This window comes from Bos indicus, chromosome 24 (genome assembly GCF_029378745.1).
Source record: "Bos indicus isolate NIAB-ARS_2022 breed Sahiwal x Tharparkar chromosome 24, NIAB-ARS_B.indTharparkar_mat_pri_1.0, whole genome shotgun sequence".
Lineage (NCBI taxonomy): Eukaryota > Metazoa > Chordata > Mammalia > Artiodactyla > Bovidae > Bos > Bos indicus.
In genome coordinates this window covers 46319486-46338557 of record NC_091783.1, presented here as the reverse complement: position 1 = coordinate 46338557, position 19072 = coordinate 46319486, and the positions used below count along the sequence as shown (strand labels likewise).

The window sequence follows — 19072 nt, the reverse complement described above, 5'->3', positions numbered from 1 at the left end:
CTGTACTAAGGAACACCTAATGTGAATTAACTGGTAGGGAATCACTATAACTAATGTAAAAGGATCCTAAATAGAGTAACAAGAAACATTTCTTTTTAAACATTTTTATTTATCTAGGTCAACTGATACACTTCAAATGCAGAATTAGGTAAAAGATATAAAGAAAATGCAGTAAAAATAAAAATCACAGCAATTTGATAACATTCTTCCCAAATTTTAAAGTTTTAAGACTTGATTATCAAAGAATACACTTCCTCATGGATTATTATTCCTTCATTTCTTAACATGTCTTCTATTGTACGTTGTAGTATTTTAAGATAATATGAAAAGATCTATTCATTACTTTGGTTTCAATCCCCACTAACTTTTCCTAAACTTCAGAGAAATTAAAAACAGAATCAAGAAAAAAATGAAAAGTATAGAACTCGGAAGTTATTCACATTGATAACTATTAATGTACTCATATAACTGTTCCAGACAGATTAAAAACGACAAGTTTCTTATCTGTACAATGATTGAGGGCATATATGCCATTTTTAGAGAAGATTCTGAGAATTATTCTTTGAGAACAATTTTTATTAAAGCAAATTTAATAAAAAATTAATTAAATTTCAGTTTAATAAATCTGCTCAAATTGTTTTGATACTGTGTTTTCTCACATGTGAAACCCCACAAAATCTTTTCCATTGTGCCCCTTACTATACTATTTAAATAATTCAAACAGAAGAGAGGAAATCAATACAAGCTAAACAAAATATAACAGGTAACTATTTTTTAAAGTCAAGTTCTGAAGAAGAAAAAAAAAATAAAAAATAAAGTCAAGTTCTGTAAAATAATCTGCCCATGTTATCTGACCTGCATATAAACCTTAAGCAATATATTTCATTAAATTGTGCTATATCTCAACCTTCAGATCACAGTATCTGCTGTTAAATACACATAACTAAGGAATGACAAAAGCAATGAAGCAAAATAAACTAATTCGTGTATATTCTTTTACTCAGTCTGCTAATGAAACAAACAAGCAGTCCAAATCTTTACCTGATAATCTAAGAAATAAATTTTTCCACCTAACTTAATCACTCTAACTCGTATGTGGCAATTTTTTTTTTTATACACATTTAGGAAGCAATGAATGGATATATTAGTGACTTGAATCCATTAAAATCCCTGTAGACTATTGCATAGTTATGTTTCCAGCACAACCTGCCAACTATAGCATTAATAAGAATACAGGATTATTTCATAATTCTGAAGGTCCACACACCTTCATGAGCACATGCACACACACACTCTTGAGACTAGGCTTATTCCTTTGACTTAGTAACAAAGAACAGGCTTTTCTCTTGGAGCCCCCAAAATGACAGATCCTTTAAGTAAAAAAAAAAAAAACTTCATGCAAAATATTAAGTTTTAAGATTTTAATTTTATTGTGTTGTGTTCTAAATTAAATTTTTATTTGAGCTCTTATTACACTCAAGTTTTAATAATGCACACAAATTACACATTAATATAACTGAGAGGTATTATGCAATGAGAGGCTCAAATAACCTGATAACTCTAATCTTAAATCTGCTGGTTAAATTTTCTTAAAAATGATTAGGATCTAATGTCCTACAACACTGAACTAGGAGACTCTAGGCAGAAAACAGTCTGTAGATAGATTATCGGAAAACATATTCACTATAGCGCCCCCCGCTTAAATACCAGCAACTAAATAGCATATGTAGATTATATGGGATTATAGTCTTCATTTTAATCTTTCCTCTATTTCTTTCGGAATTGATCCTTTTCTTGAAAACTGGACTGATTAAAATGAGCAAAGATACTTTAAATGAACCATCTGTGTTTGTCTTCTCTTTCTTTTCTTGCAGTAATTCCCTATAAAGCACTGCAATCTGCCAGTCCTCAGTGACTCTCCAAAGGTCATCTCCCTGATCTTCCCAAGCTTCACAGAGAAGCAGAGGGGCCACTGCCTGGCTTGCCCTGGGGCCTGTAGATACTGGTGGCAGCCATATTTGGGAGCACATTCTCCTGGGATTATACTCTTTTCTTTTATTAACCTTTTATTTGGTATTAGGATACAGCTGATTAACTGGGTAGCCATTTAACAATGTTGTGACAGTTACAGGTGGACAGAAAAGGGACTCAGCTATATATCTACAAGTATCCATTCTCCCCCAAACCCACCCACCCATCCAGGCTGCCACATAACACTGAGCAGAGTGGGATTATATTCTTAAATAAAAAGCATTTCAACCATGTCTAGATCATGTCTAGCATTGATCTAGATCAACTAAAAGACGTTTCTGTCCAGCATTAGCCCTTTATACACCACAAAAAAGCCCAAACAGGATATATTCCCTGTACTTAAAATTCTAGGAAAATTAAGCCAATTTAAGGTAAGTTAAGGGAAGACCAGGGTTCCCTGGTAGCTCAGCTGGTAACGAATCCACCTACAATCCAAGAGACTCCAGTTCGATTCCTGGGTCGGGAATTTCCCCCTGGAGAAAGGATAGGCTACTACCCATTCCAGTATTCATGGGCTTCCTTGGTGGCCCAGACAGCAAAGAATGTGCCTGCAATGCGGGAGACCTGGGTTCGATCCCTAGGTTGAGAAGATCCCCTGGAGGAGGGCATGGCAACCCACTGCAGTATTCTTGCTTGGAGAATCCCCATGGACAGAGAAGCCTTGTGGGTCCATGGGGTTGCAAGGAGTCAGACACGACTGAGCAACTAAGCACAGCACAGCACAAGGGATGACCACTAGGCACTTCTAAAATAATACTGATATAAAAATGCCACCACATAATCCAAAAATAATTTCCACTTCTTAGTATGTATTTAGACTATGATCTTAGGAATACAGACTGCCTCAGTGAAGGAGCATTCAATAATCCAAAACAGCAGTCGTTTTTAAAAAACTATTATAACTACTTCAAATACTTAATACTTCTTTGTCCACAATACAAAAACAAATTTTTCTGAAAGAAGAATTTTTAAATCGTGCAATCTGGAAAAAGCATAATTACTTTAAAGCACGATTCATTAAAAAAAAAAAAAACAACTACTGTTTCAAAACAATACTCCTTAAGACAGCAACACATTTTCAAGACACCACGACAAACTGAAAATCAGGGGAAAAAACTGTATGTATGCTTCTGGTACAAAATTATTCTTAAGGTTAAACTTTTCAAACCACAAAATATAAAATTTTGTTTTGGAATAAATTTTAATATTTTAGCATATATTCTATGAATTAAATCAGTACATTCCGGTGTTCCTCTTCTTTCTACCAAAACCTCTCTTTCCATATCTTTATACAAATTTATGTAGAAAAAGCTTCCTCAAATTTATTATGCTCGATACCTTCTCAAATATTTACAATATTTTTACCTTGAATATCAATTATTAAAACTTTACCTTGATAATTCCACTCAACTGACATTTTTCTCTTTTAGGCAAATAAAATCTGTAGATTTCCTAGTCCATTATCTAATAACAACAAGAAACAGAACATGTCCAGTCAATACTAAGAATAATGTCTACGTTACTTTTTATGTTATTCTTAAAGGATTCATTCATGTTTTCTATTTTAAAAATAAAAAGCATTTCACTACATGCTTAATATATGAAACATTAAATCATGAATCAAAGAAGAAATCTGTTAAGTTCTTGAAGCAGTTATGCATGCATAGAAAAGCAGTCATGTTAACATGCTGAAATTGACATTTTCTTTTATCTAAAAATCCATGTCTAGTAAAATCTGTGATCCCAGGGAAAAGCCGAATACAGAACAAACTTCCCTGAAAACATCTTAATTTAAAATAAATATTATAGATTAGCAAAAAACTTCTCACCCAAAACCAATATGCTCTTCTTATTGGTATAAAACAGGAAAGTTAAAAAAATATTAGCTGAAGTAGTTTACAAGTGTTGTGCTATCATGTCAGAGAAAAACCCATCAGTTATAACTCTCCCAAAGTTAATTCCCAATTCTCATGTATTAAGCTCTAAAAAGAAAAAAAAATTTTAAGTCATTTTTCACTTCAAAAAAGCAAAATAAATTGATTCAATCTATTACAGTTAATTTACAAGGTATAGATATCTGAATATAGAACTAAATAGAAAAAGTGAAGACAATTTTTCTGAGTAGTTACTGGTAAATTACTAAAATAAAACAAAGGTCTTTATTGTTTATACAGCTGACCCTAAAGTTGGGCTCCCACCCACTGCACAGTTGAAGAAAATCCACACAAAACTTTGTAACAGTCTGTGGTCCCACATCCATGAATACTATCAAGCACAGATTGTGCAGAACCACAGTTCATATTTAGTGCAAAAAATCTGCATATAAGACCTGTGCAGTTCAAACTCCTGTCGTTCTAATGTCCAACTATATATGAAACTCCAAATATATCACCTATCCTTCCTCTTGCAAAACAGACAATCAGATCTTTTTCAGTTGCAACTATATTAAATATTAAAATAACCTTACTCATATTGAGAAGTTAACTTATAAATTTGAAGGGGAAAAACTACCATATTTTTATTGTAAGTAAATCCAGTAGGAAGTACAATTTTTTTAAAAAAGCACAAGGTAATGTTAGCAAAGTTATATACACCTACTGAAAATTTTCTTCCTAAATTAGCTTTTTCTCACACTATTTCTCAGTCCTGGGCCACACACTGAAAATCTATCATGTTGCAAAGCTAACAATGCTGTGCTATTTTCTCCCCTTTGACACACGCCATGGACTCTTTAACATACCATTTATTTTCAGTCCAGGGACTGAAAACAAAATTAAATTGGTAGTACATTAGCCAATACATTTAGTCACTATTAATTTAAAAACCCATTCAATACATACCCTTCATAGAGTGACCATTTCATCTCTATCCTCTAGAGGGTTACCCTTTACATCAGAGTACCAATTTCACCGGATTCTGCCAGGTAACTGCTTAGAGAGTTAAAGCTTAAAATAAAAACCCATCTATGTAACATTGGAAGAATACTGCTTTTCTCACACATAAACTCAAACTCCTGTCTAATCTGCATTCCTTACAGTATCTCACATAGCAGGTACAGAGCATTAATTTGCTCAAAAAGTAATTCATTCTTCCTGCACACAAAGGCTACTTCATACAAGTCATTAAAGACTAGCAACAAAATCAGTTCATTAAATGACCTATGAAAGAATGACATAAAAATGCTCATGCAATATTCACTCATGACCTCCAGAATGAGATTAATTACATCATTCCTCTTACAGGAATCACAAGCAAGTCAACACTGTTGTAGAGATTAATGCTAAGAGACTCTAAGGGAATTAACCACTTACCTATCTGGATTCACTAAGATTCCCTATTTTATATCTTACTGATATTTATGCTTTTGGCATGAAAAAAGCATAAAGATGAGGATCACTCCTGCTGCTGCTGAATCACTTCAGTTGTGTCCGACTTTGTGCGACCCCATAGACGGCAGCCCACCAGGATGTCCCTGTGGTTGCCATTTCCTTCTCCAATGCATGAAAGTGAAAAGTGAAAATGAAGTCGCTCAGTCGTGTCCAACCCTCAGCAACCCCATGGACTGCAGCCTTCCAGGCTCGTCCATCCATGGGATTTTCCAGGCAAGAGTACTGGAGTGGGGTGCCATTGCCTTCTCAGGAGGATCACTCCTATCATCATATAAATACGGTTCTATGTTCCAAGCACATGTAACAAAACTCTAACTAGAATTCATGAAATTTTGTTTTGAATAACTAATTTTTTAAAAAGCAACTTGTTTACTATTTAATTTTTAAAACATTACCAAAAGAAACTTAAAATGGGCAAAAGCATATTCTTTCTTACACAATTCAAAAAGCAGATAGTTAACACAATTAATTTTGTGATAGGTTCAAAGGTTGTTCTATAATATTCCCATTTTCAACAAAGTTAATCAGAAAAGTGTAACGTCTGAGAATTCGAATGTGCTGTCAACATTCCAACAAGCCACAAAGGGCTGTTGCAGCAGGTCTTGGGAATCAGGCAATGCGAGTAAGCACCTGATGGGTGATGGGGAAATGCCTTGGCCAACTAGCTACATTTTAAGTTCCCTGGGCTCCAGTAGCTGCTTGTCCTCTTCACCAGTCAAGGTGAGTTAGTTTTTCCATCCACATTCGGAACTTCTCTGTCTGCCTCTGCATCTTGGAATAACAGCTCATGACCTCTTCTAGGACACTGCCTATAACGTTTCTAACACACACAGCACCCCTGCCAAGTAATCCTAAAACTTCGCTGGGCGCTCCTTCAGATCCGCCAGTATGACTGAAGTCAGTTTTAAAGGCAGTGAGGCCATTTGATAAAACGTCATTAAATCAGAAAATTGTATTTTTATGAAGACATGCTTATTCAGGAAAATGACTTAAGCACTACCAAGAACAGGCAAATAGATTCAGCAATGACAAGGAGCACTTAATTAACCAAACACAAGTAATTCTGAGAAAAATAACATGACACTACCCTTTTTTCATAGCTTCACTGAATCTGCCTAGGATTTTATATTTTGTACTATACAACTAACTACTCAAGTTTGAAAGTATCAGTAGCTTTCAAACTTGCTAAACATAAAGACCTGGAATGGTATAACAAACACCAAAACGTAGGCAGCTCCCAGGCATAGGTTTGTTTTAAGCCCCCTGGGTGATTCCAGTGTACAACCCTGACTGAATATCACTGTATCCCTGAATATTTTCACACCATGACTTTAAAATTCTAAAAGGTGTTTTAACAGCTGACCATAATAAGTCAGTATAAATAATTCTGTTAATTGATTTTCATCAACTACTCTTAAGTTAAAAAAAATTGTTTTCCTTATGGAAAAACCACATAAAGGATATACAAAATCCATGTATACTGCTGTGTAATATTTTTTATAAACCCTGGTTTATGCAAGGTACTAAAACATGTATCTCAAAAAAAAAAAAGTTTTGTGGTTAAGTTTTGGATATACAAATCATATTCTGCTCTTTTGGAGAGCACATTAATGGCTCTGAGTTGTCCTGCAGTAGACAAATCTGTTTCCACATGATCCAGCACTTTTCAAATGTGTGAACAGTGTACACCTATTAATATCAAGTAGAACAGTGGTTTCAGAGGATTCCAGTTTTAGGATATGCTCTTCTATATACAGTGTTTTATCCTTGAACTAGGCCAGATTAGTTTTGGTTTGGGTCCCAAATACTTTGGGTTTCTAGTAAAACTAATTATACTGAACTCTTTTCTTCAGGTAACTATTAAAAATGTTACCTCCTCAGATCACTCTTGCCTATGCTACCTAATATAGCTATTCTACCCCATCTCTAGTTCATTTTTATCTGAACTCTTATATCTTGCTTTATTATTATTCATAATGTATATTCCTACTTGAGAGCATATGATGAATTCATTTATTATCTGTCTCCTCAAAAAAGATGATGTTCCACGAGGGCAGACATGTTTCATTCACTGTTGCATTCCCAATGCCGCATAGCAGGTGTCCAAACTTTGCTGAATGAATGAATGATGGAATCAATCAAGCTTGGCCTTAAACCATCTACCTATATCAAGAAGTCTTTATAAAGAACTGCCCCCATGAAATGCTCTATTATATTTATCCCAGAATATTTCTGAAAATATAGTTTACTTTATCTCATAGTGGCTTTTTATGAATAGGCAAAAGAAAAGTTTCCCAGGTCTCAGTATCAAGAAATGCAGTGTTTCTCCTATATTAAGAGAACTGCTTATATCATGCCACCTCACCTCTACTCAATGCCTAAAAGGCTACAGGACAAACTTTGAGCCCAATTCTACCTAGCAAATAAAAACTTCATCAAGTTTATTGTTACCAACTTTTCCCTCTAACTTCATTTTATTCCTCCACCCCTGATTACTCCATTCCATGCCCTCTCTCCACATTAAAAAAAAAAAAAAAACACCTTATTTATAAGTAAACGTCTTCAAGAAGGACATACCTTTCCCCAAAGTATAACACATTCAGCTTATGGAGAAACTAAAAGGAGTTTGAAGTATATTAAACTTTCTTTAAACAGTTTATATCCATTATAAGTGCTGGGTAAACTGTAGTGTACAGGACAGGAATTTATACAACTACTTTGATGTTTCAGATTCTGGTGCTGCTTATTTTTCAGTATTTAAAAGCTGAATTCAACAAAATGGTATGAGAACACTTGTGCTAAGGACAGCGAGATAAGATGCAGCCTTATAAAGATGACTACCAGCAAAACGCACTAAAAGCAAAGACATTTTAAAGTCTAAAAAGACGACGCAATTACACATGTCAAAACAAACAGGATGTACAATACCGAGTATGAACCCTAACATATAAACCACGGGCCCTGAGTGATGACGTGTCAGTCTAGGCACAAACGTCCCGTTTTGTGCAGGTGCTGCTAGTGGAGGAGGCTGCAAGCAGGTGAGAAGGGGAATAAATGGGAAATCTCCTTACCTTCCGTTTTATTCTGCTGTGAACCTACAATTGCTCTGAAAAATACATCTAAAAAAAGAAAACCAACCAGGGACCATATTCTCATCTTAAACACACATATGTCCTTTTAACCCTAAAATATATCCTACTTTGAGAAAGACATATCAAAAGCAAAGTTTATGCTTTTGCATACACGAAGTTTTTAAGGGCACTCACCTAAGGAAATAAATTAGGAAGAACAGGCTGAAAACAATACCTCAGTGCTTTAACATTAGAGATTGTCAAAGAATATCCACCAGTAACATTTCAAAGCTTCTAAATTTAAGGTAACATTATCTGGACACTGTAGTATTGAGGAGATCACATTTAAACAATGCATGCTTTTAATAAAATCACTTAAATGGATAAAAATTTTTAATTGCTCATGTTTGCTAATTTATAAAGACTGTGCTGTGGTTTTTATAATTAAGAACATTTTAAAAAACGAGACTCTACTGTTCAGAACTTAACTGAAGCAGACTACAATGATTTTTAGTTATGGGAGACTTCACATATCACTGCTTAACTGACTGAGTAGTTCTCAGTCTGGCTGCCCAATGTCATCACCAGGGAGTTTAAAAATGCTGGTACCTTTATGCTAAGTGAAATAAGTCAGCGAAAGACAAATATTGCATGATCACACTTGCATGTGCAATCTTAAGAAAACCAAACTATAAAAGCACAAGAGTAGTTTGGCGGAGAGTACAGAGTGCAGCAAGAATGAGTTAAGGTGATCAAAGGGGACGGACTCCCAGTTGTATAAGACTAAGTTCTAGGGATTTAATACACCATAGTGACTATAGTTAACAATACTACATCATATATTTGAAAGAAGACAACTTCCTAATACATAAATCGTTAAGTATGCAAATAAGAGGTGTGTTAGCTAACCCTATGCTAATAAATTTCACAATATATACATTTAGGAGAAGGGGACAACAGAGAATGAGATGGTTGGATGGCATCACTGACTCAATGGACCTAAGTCTGAGCAAGCTTGGGGAGTTGATGATGGACAAGGAAGCCTGGCGTGCTGCAGTCCATGGGGTCACAAAGAGTCGGACAAGACTGAGAGACTGAACTGAACTGACATTTATTAAATCAATACCTTATATACCTTAAATTTATACAATGTCATATGTCAATTATGTTTCCAAAAAGCTGGGGAGAAAATGCTGATGCCTGGGTCAGATCCAGAGATTCTGATTTAACAAGTCTGGAATGGAGCCTGGGCATTGTAAGTTTTAAGTGCTCCCCACTCAAGTGATTCTAACACACAGCCGGACTGAAAACTGCACAAGATACTACGTTCTTTGTTTGCATTTACTAATCACTGCTTTCAGGCAGTTTTCACCTGATTACACAGTCTTGGTATTTTGTTATCAATGTATTTAATGAGTCTCCTAAACAGCTGCCAAAATACAATCAGATTTTAAATTATGGCCATGGGGCTTTCAGTCACCTCATATTCAAACAGGAAACAGGTTACAGGATTCCCAACCTGGGTTTGGGGTCTCATCTTCCACTGCAAGTCCCTACAGCTTAAATTAATAATAAAATTTTTCAAGTAATTCATCCCTCAGTAGGTTACAAACCCTTACAAATCAATTTTAAACAAAAGTGTAGCAAGAGGAAAATGTGCAAAGAACATGAATAGATTGTTTACCAAAAGAATACAAATGGCCAGTATGATTTTTCAACTTCATTAGTGATCAAAGAAATACAAATTAATGCCAAGATACAATTCTTTCATCAAACCAGCAACATTTTCATAAACACTCAAAAGAGAGAAAATAATGCAACCAACACTTAAGCTCCTGGATAAAATAAACTCAATAAAGTCTTAAAGAGTAGTTTGGCAGTATGTGTTGAGAGACTTAAAAGTGTTCATACCCTTCTTCATAATAGCAAAAGCTAAAAACAGCCCAAAGGCCAACATTTGGGAAGTTATTTTATAGTTAGATAAATTATTCAAAATCCACACATGGTTTTAGGGAGACCATTGTGTTTTGGTTAAATGTTCAAAATGCAATATTAGAGGGAAAGAAAAGTACACATAGTATGACCAATTCTCTTATCTATTATGGAAGGCGATACTCTTAAATGTTAACATAAACAGGATTTTAATCTTAGACTTCACATTTTTCTATTTTCAAATTTTTCTACGAAGGATTTACTACTTAAAGAAAAATTTTTTTCATTTCCAAGAGTTAAATGATCAGGCACAATAAGTCTCTACATAGGAAAAACTGTAAGGTAAAACTATAACTAATCATGAGGGATTTCACTGTATAAATAATTGTGGTGAGTTGTGAATGCTGAGATCCTAGCTTCAGGAGGGCTGAGCTGCTCCAGCCTGACCACAAAGGATTAAGGACTCAGATGATCTTAGGTGTCCTCTACAGCCTGACATTCTCCAAAATAGACCAATTAGATTTTCTAAATGCAAACCAACTGACCCTTACCTACCAAGATGGATACTATTTTTGAGCCTCAGTCCGAGTAGTCACTTACATGGTGCACTACTAAACTACACAAAAGTAGGTCATTATAGCCAAGATAAGATGAAGCTACAGGCTTTCCAGGTGGCACAGTGGTAAAGAATCTGCCTGACAACGTAGGAGACACAGAAGACATGGGTTTGATCCCCGGGTTGGGAAGATCCCCTGGAGTAGGAAATGGCAACCCACTCCAGTATTCTTGCCTGGAAAACACCATGGACAGAAGAGTCTGGTGGGCTATAGTCCATGGGGTCGCAAAGAGTCAGACACAAGTGACCAACTGAGCACACACACACAAGATAAAGCTACTGTGAGGTTTATTGTATACTAAATATTTACGAAAAACATGTCACTGGAAAAACTTTTCTCTGCTGCCCACCCTCAATGATGCACATAAGCTGCTCTATTCAGAGAATTTATGAATTGAAGTCTGTTGTCTGTTACTCACATTCACTAAAATAAAAATGTCCTGGGGGAGTTCCACGGCCATCCAGTGGTTAGGACTCCATCCTTTCAATGCCAAAGATTTGCATTCAATCTCTGATCAAGGAACTAAAATCCCACAAGCCATGTGGCACAGCCAAAACAAAACAAAAAACAAAAATTCCCTGCGAGAGCAGACTTTATATATCTAGTTTCAAAGTGATTTTACAGAAAAACTGATGTCTCTCACAACCCGTGAAGAAGTAATGCTCCAATAATAAAACTGCAAAGAATGATTAATAATATAAAAAGATCATCTATAAATGAGATACTCAATAAAAACCTTGAAAACTCAAAACCACCATACACTATTTTCACATTAATATCCACTATGAAACACTCTATTTTTGCTCATCTCTAAATCCCCCAAATGAAAGAACTGCCAGAGTTATCTTGATATGATACTTCCAGGTTCTTAAAAGAGAAATATATCAATAGTTTTGAAAACTTCAAGGAGAGAATGACCTAGTGTGGATACAAAGCTGCCTGTCAGCTAAATGCTAACTAAGACAACAAAACCACTTTGTAAACATCTGTGATCCAAATATCAAACTCAATTATTATGCATCACCAGGTACTATGTAAGTCTGCAACATTATTTTCACTCTTTAAAAGAAAATGCATTAATTGTTAAATTGTTTGGCGTAAGTTAACATTTAGCATAATTCCTTCAGTGTTTAAACTGCTGCCAAACAAAGTTTATAAAGCACTTCTGAACTACTAAAATTATTTGCATCTTAATGAAAGTGTAAAGCAAGAATATCAGTTTTTATTCTCCCTCTTCATTTCCATTCTGTATAAATCGAGCATTCAAATTCCAGATCCCAAGAGATTCATTGTTAGACATGTCCAGTTTAAGTTCACCTGAATGTCCACAGTGCTGCACTCATGTTTCAAGTCAGCTCACAATTTATCCTACCTTTACAATCTATGTGACTTTTCAGCAACTGCCTTGCAATTAGGGCAGAGTGTATCCCTCCTGCCCCAAAGTTATAATGTGACTCAAGAAAATGAGGTACACATAATTATGACAACAGAAAAGGCCAATGTCAAAATTTTTCAGGGATAACAATGTGGATAGTTGAAATGAACTTCCTAATATTTAAACTTAAGCTGTTCTATCTTTGTCACTTTGCATAATTCTAGGAAAGACCATTCATAGCTGCTCATGCATACAGCATCTTCAGAAACTGTGGTGTGCAGCCCAGATAGTCATAGAGTGGCCCTGCACCTTACCTACCATTTGGTTCTCCATGATTACTCTACATAGTCTGAAAACTCTACATATTTTCAAAACAAACTAAATTATAGATACAGATAATTTACTTTGGTGTTTTGGTTGGTATACAATTCAGAACAGACAAGAAATAGATGACTGGCATTTTAGAAGTTTTAGATACTGGTCAAGGTAGTCAATTAGCAGAGGGGTTTGGAAAACATGAACAAAGCACACCTAATCTATATAAGCCCAACAGGGAGAACGTCCTTGAAGGTATTTCTCATGCTATCTCTACAATGGGGTCTATCTTCAAAGAGAATTTTTGCTCACCCACCTTCTCCGTTTCCATAAAAAGACAAAGAAGCATTGGGCAGTTACATAAAAATCTGTTTAGTGAGTGGAATTAAGCACTGTATCAAGAGATCCATTATGATCATGAGTAGTAGATTAGTACAGGACCTAAGAAGGCATAAACGACTGTATGGTTGTTAATAGGCTTTCCTTAAAACACTAAATATAAAATTTAAATATACCTGCCTTAAAACAACCCTAATGTCTGCTTCTCTCATGCAGTCAACTGCTGGGCTTCAATTAAACCCTCTCTCCCAGTAATTAATTCAATAGATATTAAAACAGTAAGCATGTCCAACAATTGTTAGGAACACATTTAATATACTATATGAATGATACTTTTATTGTAAGTTGAATACCTATAAAATCGTTCTTGTTACTGAGTTTCTGTAAGTTTGGTTAGTTATAGATTTAATTAACCAATATGATTTTTCTTGAAATATTCTTCGTATATCAGCAATATGCTGATGTATAGAATCAGAAACCTTTCAAAAAACTAGGAGAAAAAAAGTCACCCATAAAACTTTGAAAACCAAAACTTCCCCCTCTTTACCATAGCAACAAATAACACTGCCATGATCTATTACATGCTGACTACTTTACAGAATGTTCCTAATCGAAAGTCTCTTCAACAATGAGAATTCACCCAATTAAGGACAGTTCAGATCTCATTTTTCTTCCAGTAGAAAATCTCAAGACTGCCTTCATAGTACACAGTATCAGACAAAGTAATATAGAGAAAGCCGATTATGTCAAACATGTAATAAATTACAGACTCATATCAATGAGAGCTGAAACAGTGGATTTCTACTGAACTTTTTAAACTTGGGGGTGTTGAGGGGGAAATTTTGCAAAAAACATTCTTTTCAAATGCAAGTGACAACAAGCTAATCATGCACTGAATGAGGGAGAAGGGGAATACATAAAACTACTGTTTTAGCAGGAACAGTTATTAGAAACCTTTAACAAAAGATAGAACATGTTATTTCAGACACCATCAGCTTGACTGCAGTGGCTATATAATAAAGCAAGGTGCCTATTCCTGAGGAATATGTACTTGGTAATAACACTGAACAGTGAGTATTAGATCTAAGCAGTGCTAGAAAGGCAATGATGGGAGTTCAGGTAGTGGGTTACAGAGAAAGACTTGTGAGAAATTCCATTCTTTAAAAATAATCTTGTCCCTATCATTAATTTTTTTTTTTTTTTCGGGCTGATGTGCTAAAGTGCACTAGAAACCTCAGAACAGATTTTTAAATTGGCGTGTCTTGTTAACACACTGCAGTCTTCAAATTTACATAGAGCTGCAGGTCTCCTGGATTTTTTTCAAGTGTCACTCATCTAACTGAGCCCAAGAGCTGAGAAATGCCATGAGGTGCTCTACAGTCAGTTTAAAAAACATCCTCTACCTGGTATCTCTGCAGTGATTGTCTTGCTGCTCCCTGAAACCTCTTCATCATCATCTGATGAGCTCGTGCTTGAGTCACAAGTCAGGTCACTATCACTGGTACTACTGTCCTGCAACAGGTTATACTTCTTCCGTGCAGCAGCCTCCCGTTTCTGCCTCAGTAGCCTGATTCTCTCCTTGTGCTTTTGGCTCCGATGACCTTTAACCTTGGCAACTCGGCCATTCTGTTTATCACTGGATTGCCGGTTTTTCTTGGCAGCCATGGTGGATGTTTCACTTTCAGATCGTGACCGGCGAGACTTACGCCCAACTGTGGCACCAGACACTCCGGAAGGGTCTCCTTCTACCGCTGTTTCTGCCTGGGAGGGTTCATTCTCCTCTGCAGAAGACAATGTATCTGAATCGGCCAGGTGGCCGCTAGAGGAAGGGGAAAGCATACAGTGGTTAGAGGAATCACTCTCGTAAACTCGGCCAGTTGTCGGCTTGTCACTCTCTGTGGATGCTAACTGAGACTCAGAAGAGTCCCTTCTCAGTTCCATCAACAAGCAGGGCATTGAAGAAAGAACTGTAGAATCCACCACACCATCTTTTGGAACTTGAGATTCCAGTTCCACAGATCCATCTTCCTCCTTAGCTGTCTCTTGTTCAGATGTTTTTGGTGGCACTTCAGACTCAATGAGTTCTTCAACTTTTCCCACTGCCTCCTCCATCTTCATTTCAGATTTTCGAGTTAATTCATGGAGCAGTCTAGGAAACTATGTCAAAGATGTAACAGGAAACCAACCTGTACAAAAACACACAAAAATCAATAAACAGAAATGGCAGATCACTGAATCAACATAACATTCCTACCTTTCTAAGTGGATAGTAAAAGTAGCCATCATATGGGCCTTTAAAATATATGTATCTATTAATTGCTCGAACAAGTCAAATTCAAAGGACTTAATGCAACCAAATACTGGCATACATGGCTACTAAAAATGGCACAATATTAATCTTCTATTACTCAACTTGCAAGGCCAGCAAGCAACCAAACAAGTATTCTCAACTTTAAAACTTTATTTAAAGTGTTCAAGAAAAGGATCCTCAAAACTTTGATATAGGTAGCACACATTTTTAACTAATATAAATGCTTCAAAAAATTGATCTAGAACAAGTTAACTGGAATGATTACTTTTATGTTCCAACCTTCAAAGAAAAGAAGCAAGGGAGAGAGCTACAGGGGAGTGACATCAAATGCACATCTTCGTTAAAGGGAAAAAACCCATCAATTACGTGCATCTGACAAGTGAACAAAAATAATTATGTGATCAAAGCTGTCTGCCATTTTGCTCAATAGGAGCTGCTCTAGACAGGCATTAAGCCGAAAAACCTTAATCTGTTGTTTCATCTGTTCTTCCTAGTTCCCGTAAACCTTTCATCACACCGAAAACGAGTCTAGTCTATGTTTTGTTTCATAAACAATAGCCACTAAATACAGATAAACTACTTTGTGAACCCAGAAAACCTAATACTCTCTATTTTAAGAATGACTTAAAGGGTTTAAAAGAAAACACCCTACACACGCATTATCCACCTCCTATGCTAGCTTCAGAACCTAATATCTTTCCCCCACTGTGTGTGCTACAACTCCACTTACTCATAAGAGAAACAGGACATAATCTTTAACCACGAGAGTTGTGACCAATACAGCACGAAGTTCATTAACTGGTAGTTTTTAAGAGAATGCTAACAATGTATAAGGCAAGTAGTATGTCACCCTGAACAACTGATGATAAAGAAGGCAATTATCATAATGTCCCACAAGTCACAGAGAGACACAAACATTAAGCTACATGGTGTTAGTAAAGGTTCAATAAGACATCATTCCATCGAGTTCCCTTGATAGTTCACTATGTGGCAGACAGCAGCAGGAGGATAACTGAAAAACCGTTTCATTGATCTAATATGACACAGTCTACTTTTTGCTTACTATAAACATATAAACATAAATGTTCTACTATCTGTTACTTTTCTCCCCGCTCAGGTCCTGTTCTTAGCTGCTGACAACACGGGCATTCTGCGGCTTCCCTGGTAAAGAACCTACCTACCAAAACAGGAGACACGGGTTCAACTCCCGATCCAGGAAGATCCCACGTGCTACAGAGTAACTAAGCCCAAAGCACCACAACTACTGAGCCTGGGCTTTAGAGCCCAGGAGCTGCAACTACTGAGCCCTCGCGCCACAACTTCTGGAACCCACAGGCCCTCGAGCCCGTGCTCTGCAACAAGAGAAGCCACCACGAGGAGAAGCCTACGCACTCCAACTAGAGTAGCCTCAGCTCGCCACAACTAGACAGCCCGAGCAGCAAAGACCCAGCACAGCCAAGGAAATAAAGAAAACAAGCCTTACACATTCATGAAAATCAGAACATTCACGACCACTGGGAACATTTATAAATTAAAAATCCCATGGGACTTCCCTGGCAGTTCAGTGGTTAAGACTCCACACATTTCCACTCCAGGGGGCCCAGGTTCGATCCCTAGTTGGGAAACCAAGATCCCACATGCCACAACCAAAACAAAAAAGTATAAATATATCTGTATCATAATTAATTTTTGAGCTGAAAGAAAAATAGCATAAACGTCTTTGCAAACACCACTCCAAAAGGAATGTAACACCACTGAAAGCCAACAGAGGGAGTAAAAGTTAAATTAACAAACTGCCAGTGTCCTGAATGAAGCATGCTGACAGAAAAGAGAAAAAAAAAAAAACAAACCAAGAAATAAAATATTTATAGATATGCAATATCCTCTGGTAAGAGGAATAAAACAAGGTTTTCTAACTGAATAAACATGAGAGTTGACTCTTCTGCAGATTATAAAGTTATATACTCTAGAATAAAATTCTTCTTAAATATCAGAAAAGACACTAAAATGAAAAATAAATCTGTTAAAATGATCTTTAAAACTCTTGCTTCTTCAAGCAAATAAATTATGTGGATAGCACAAATAAATATAGACTGTTTCTCCTTGTAAGAAAACATAACAATTATCAATGTCTTTCAATATGACACATCAACCTTTCAAGTTCCTTAAATTTTAAGTATTGAGATTTACAGTGGCTTCTGTTTCCTAAAAAAGCAACCAGTATTGCAGGCGAAACCACTTAAATATGTCCATATTAATCACAAACACTGGCATCAACCATAAATAGAACATCATGGTATGCCCATATGATGTGGCCATAAAGGATAAAAAAATTCTCTATACACTAATATGGAGCACTTTCTAATACATAACATTAAATGAAAAAAGATACATTATACCATTAGTGTAAAATGAACAAAATTATATGAGTTTGTCTGTACACACAAAGAAATCTCTGGAAGGACTGTAAAGAGAGTAACACCAGCTGCGCTGGCAAGGAAAGAGAGTGACTGAGGCACAGGAGTCAAAGACTTTTTGCTGTCCAAGAGTTTTGTACCTCTTGAATTTTGTATCCCATACAACTCTACTCAAAACTCCATTCTAACATAAAAGTCTACTGAAAGTCTTCTGAAGGAAAAAAGGACTGGTGTTTTTTCTGCTCAGGACACCAATTACTATTTAGGTCAAATTTAGTCAGTTAATTCTATTAGAAGTTCTCTCCATAGTGGAATTTGGTTGTAATTCATAAAACAAGGAAAAAAGTAAAACAAAGTAGAAATAAAAACTCTAACAAAATTCTCTGCAATGGAATAAAGATGAAGTATCCAAAACACCAGGGGAAAAGATGTCATATGCACATATTAATCCTCCCAAACAGATTATTTACTGCATATATGGTTTTCAATCAGGGGGGAAAAAGTGGGATTTTCCTGGTAGAGGCAGTCAAATGTAGCTGGCAGTAGAAATGATAAAATTATCAAATGGGAGTTGCATCTTTGAGATAAAAGACTCTCAACCCTCTAGTTTAATGTTCAGAGGGTTTTTCAGTGAATGTACATTCAAGTATGAAATCCACAACAATTAGCATTTATCCTATTAGAACAGCATTCCCACCCCCCATGCTATTCTTCCCTCCCATCTAAAGGTAATCAATCCCCTTCTGTGTATATGTATACACTGTAAATGTTATTACAACCTGCTGCTGCTGCTGCTAAGTCACTTCAGTTGTATCCGACTCTGTGCGACCCCACAGACGGGAGCCCACCAGGCTCTCCGTCCCTGGGATTCTCCAGGCAAGAACACTGGAGTGGGTTGCCATTTCCTTCTCCAATGCATGCAAGTGAAAAGTGAAAGTGAAGTTGCTCAGTCGTGTCCGACTCCTAGCGACCCCATGGACTGCAGTCTACCAGGCCCCTCCGTCCATGGGATTTTCCAGGCAAGAGTACTGGAGTGGGTTGCCATTGCCTTCTCCTATCCCCTATCCCCTCTCATCTCTCTAGAACCTTACATTATGATTATTCCTTGGCACTTATCAACCTCTCACACTCAACTAGACCATCTGTTCATTCATTCACTCACTCATTCATTAAAAAAATAAGTAATCTACTTCTGCCTATCACTTCAACCTCACATCTCCCATCTCCTCCTCCAGGGACTCTTCTCTTCTTTCACATCCAACTATTAACAGAGCT

The 19072-nt window shown here is 36.3% G+C and overlaps 1 protein-coding gene across 6 annotated transcripts in view; it reads right to left on the bottom strand.

Moving 5' to 3' along the window:
- ARK2N (arkadia (RNF111) N-terminal like PKA signaling regulator 2N) overlaps window positions 1–19072 on the bottom strand; it is an 86083-nt gene that overhangs the window by 33016 nt on the left and 33995 nt on the right. For all 6 annotated transcript variants that reach the window (XM_019986644.2, XM_070778992.1, XM_070778991.1 and 3 more), the window contains exon 2: window positions 14473–15255. In XM_019986644.2, coding sequence (XP_019842203.2) covers window positions 14473–15187 — 715 coding nt within the window. In that variant the 5' untranslated portion in view covers window positions 15188–15255. The remainder of the gene's footprint in view (window positions 1–14472; window positions 15256–19072) is intronic.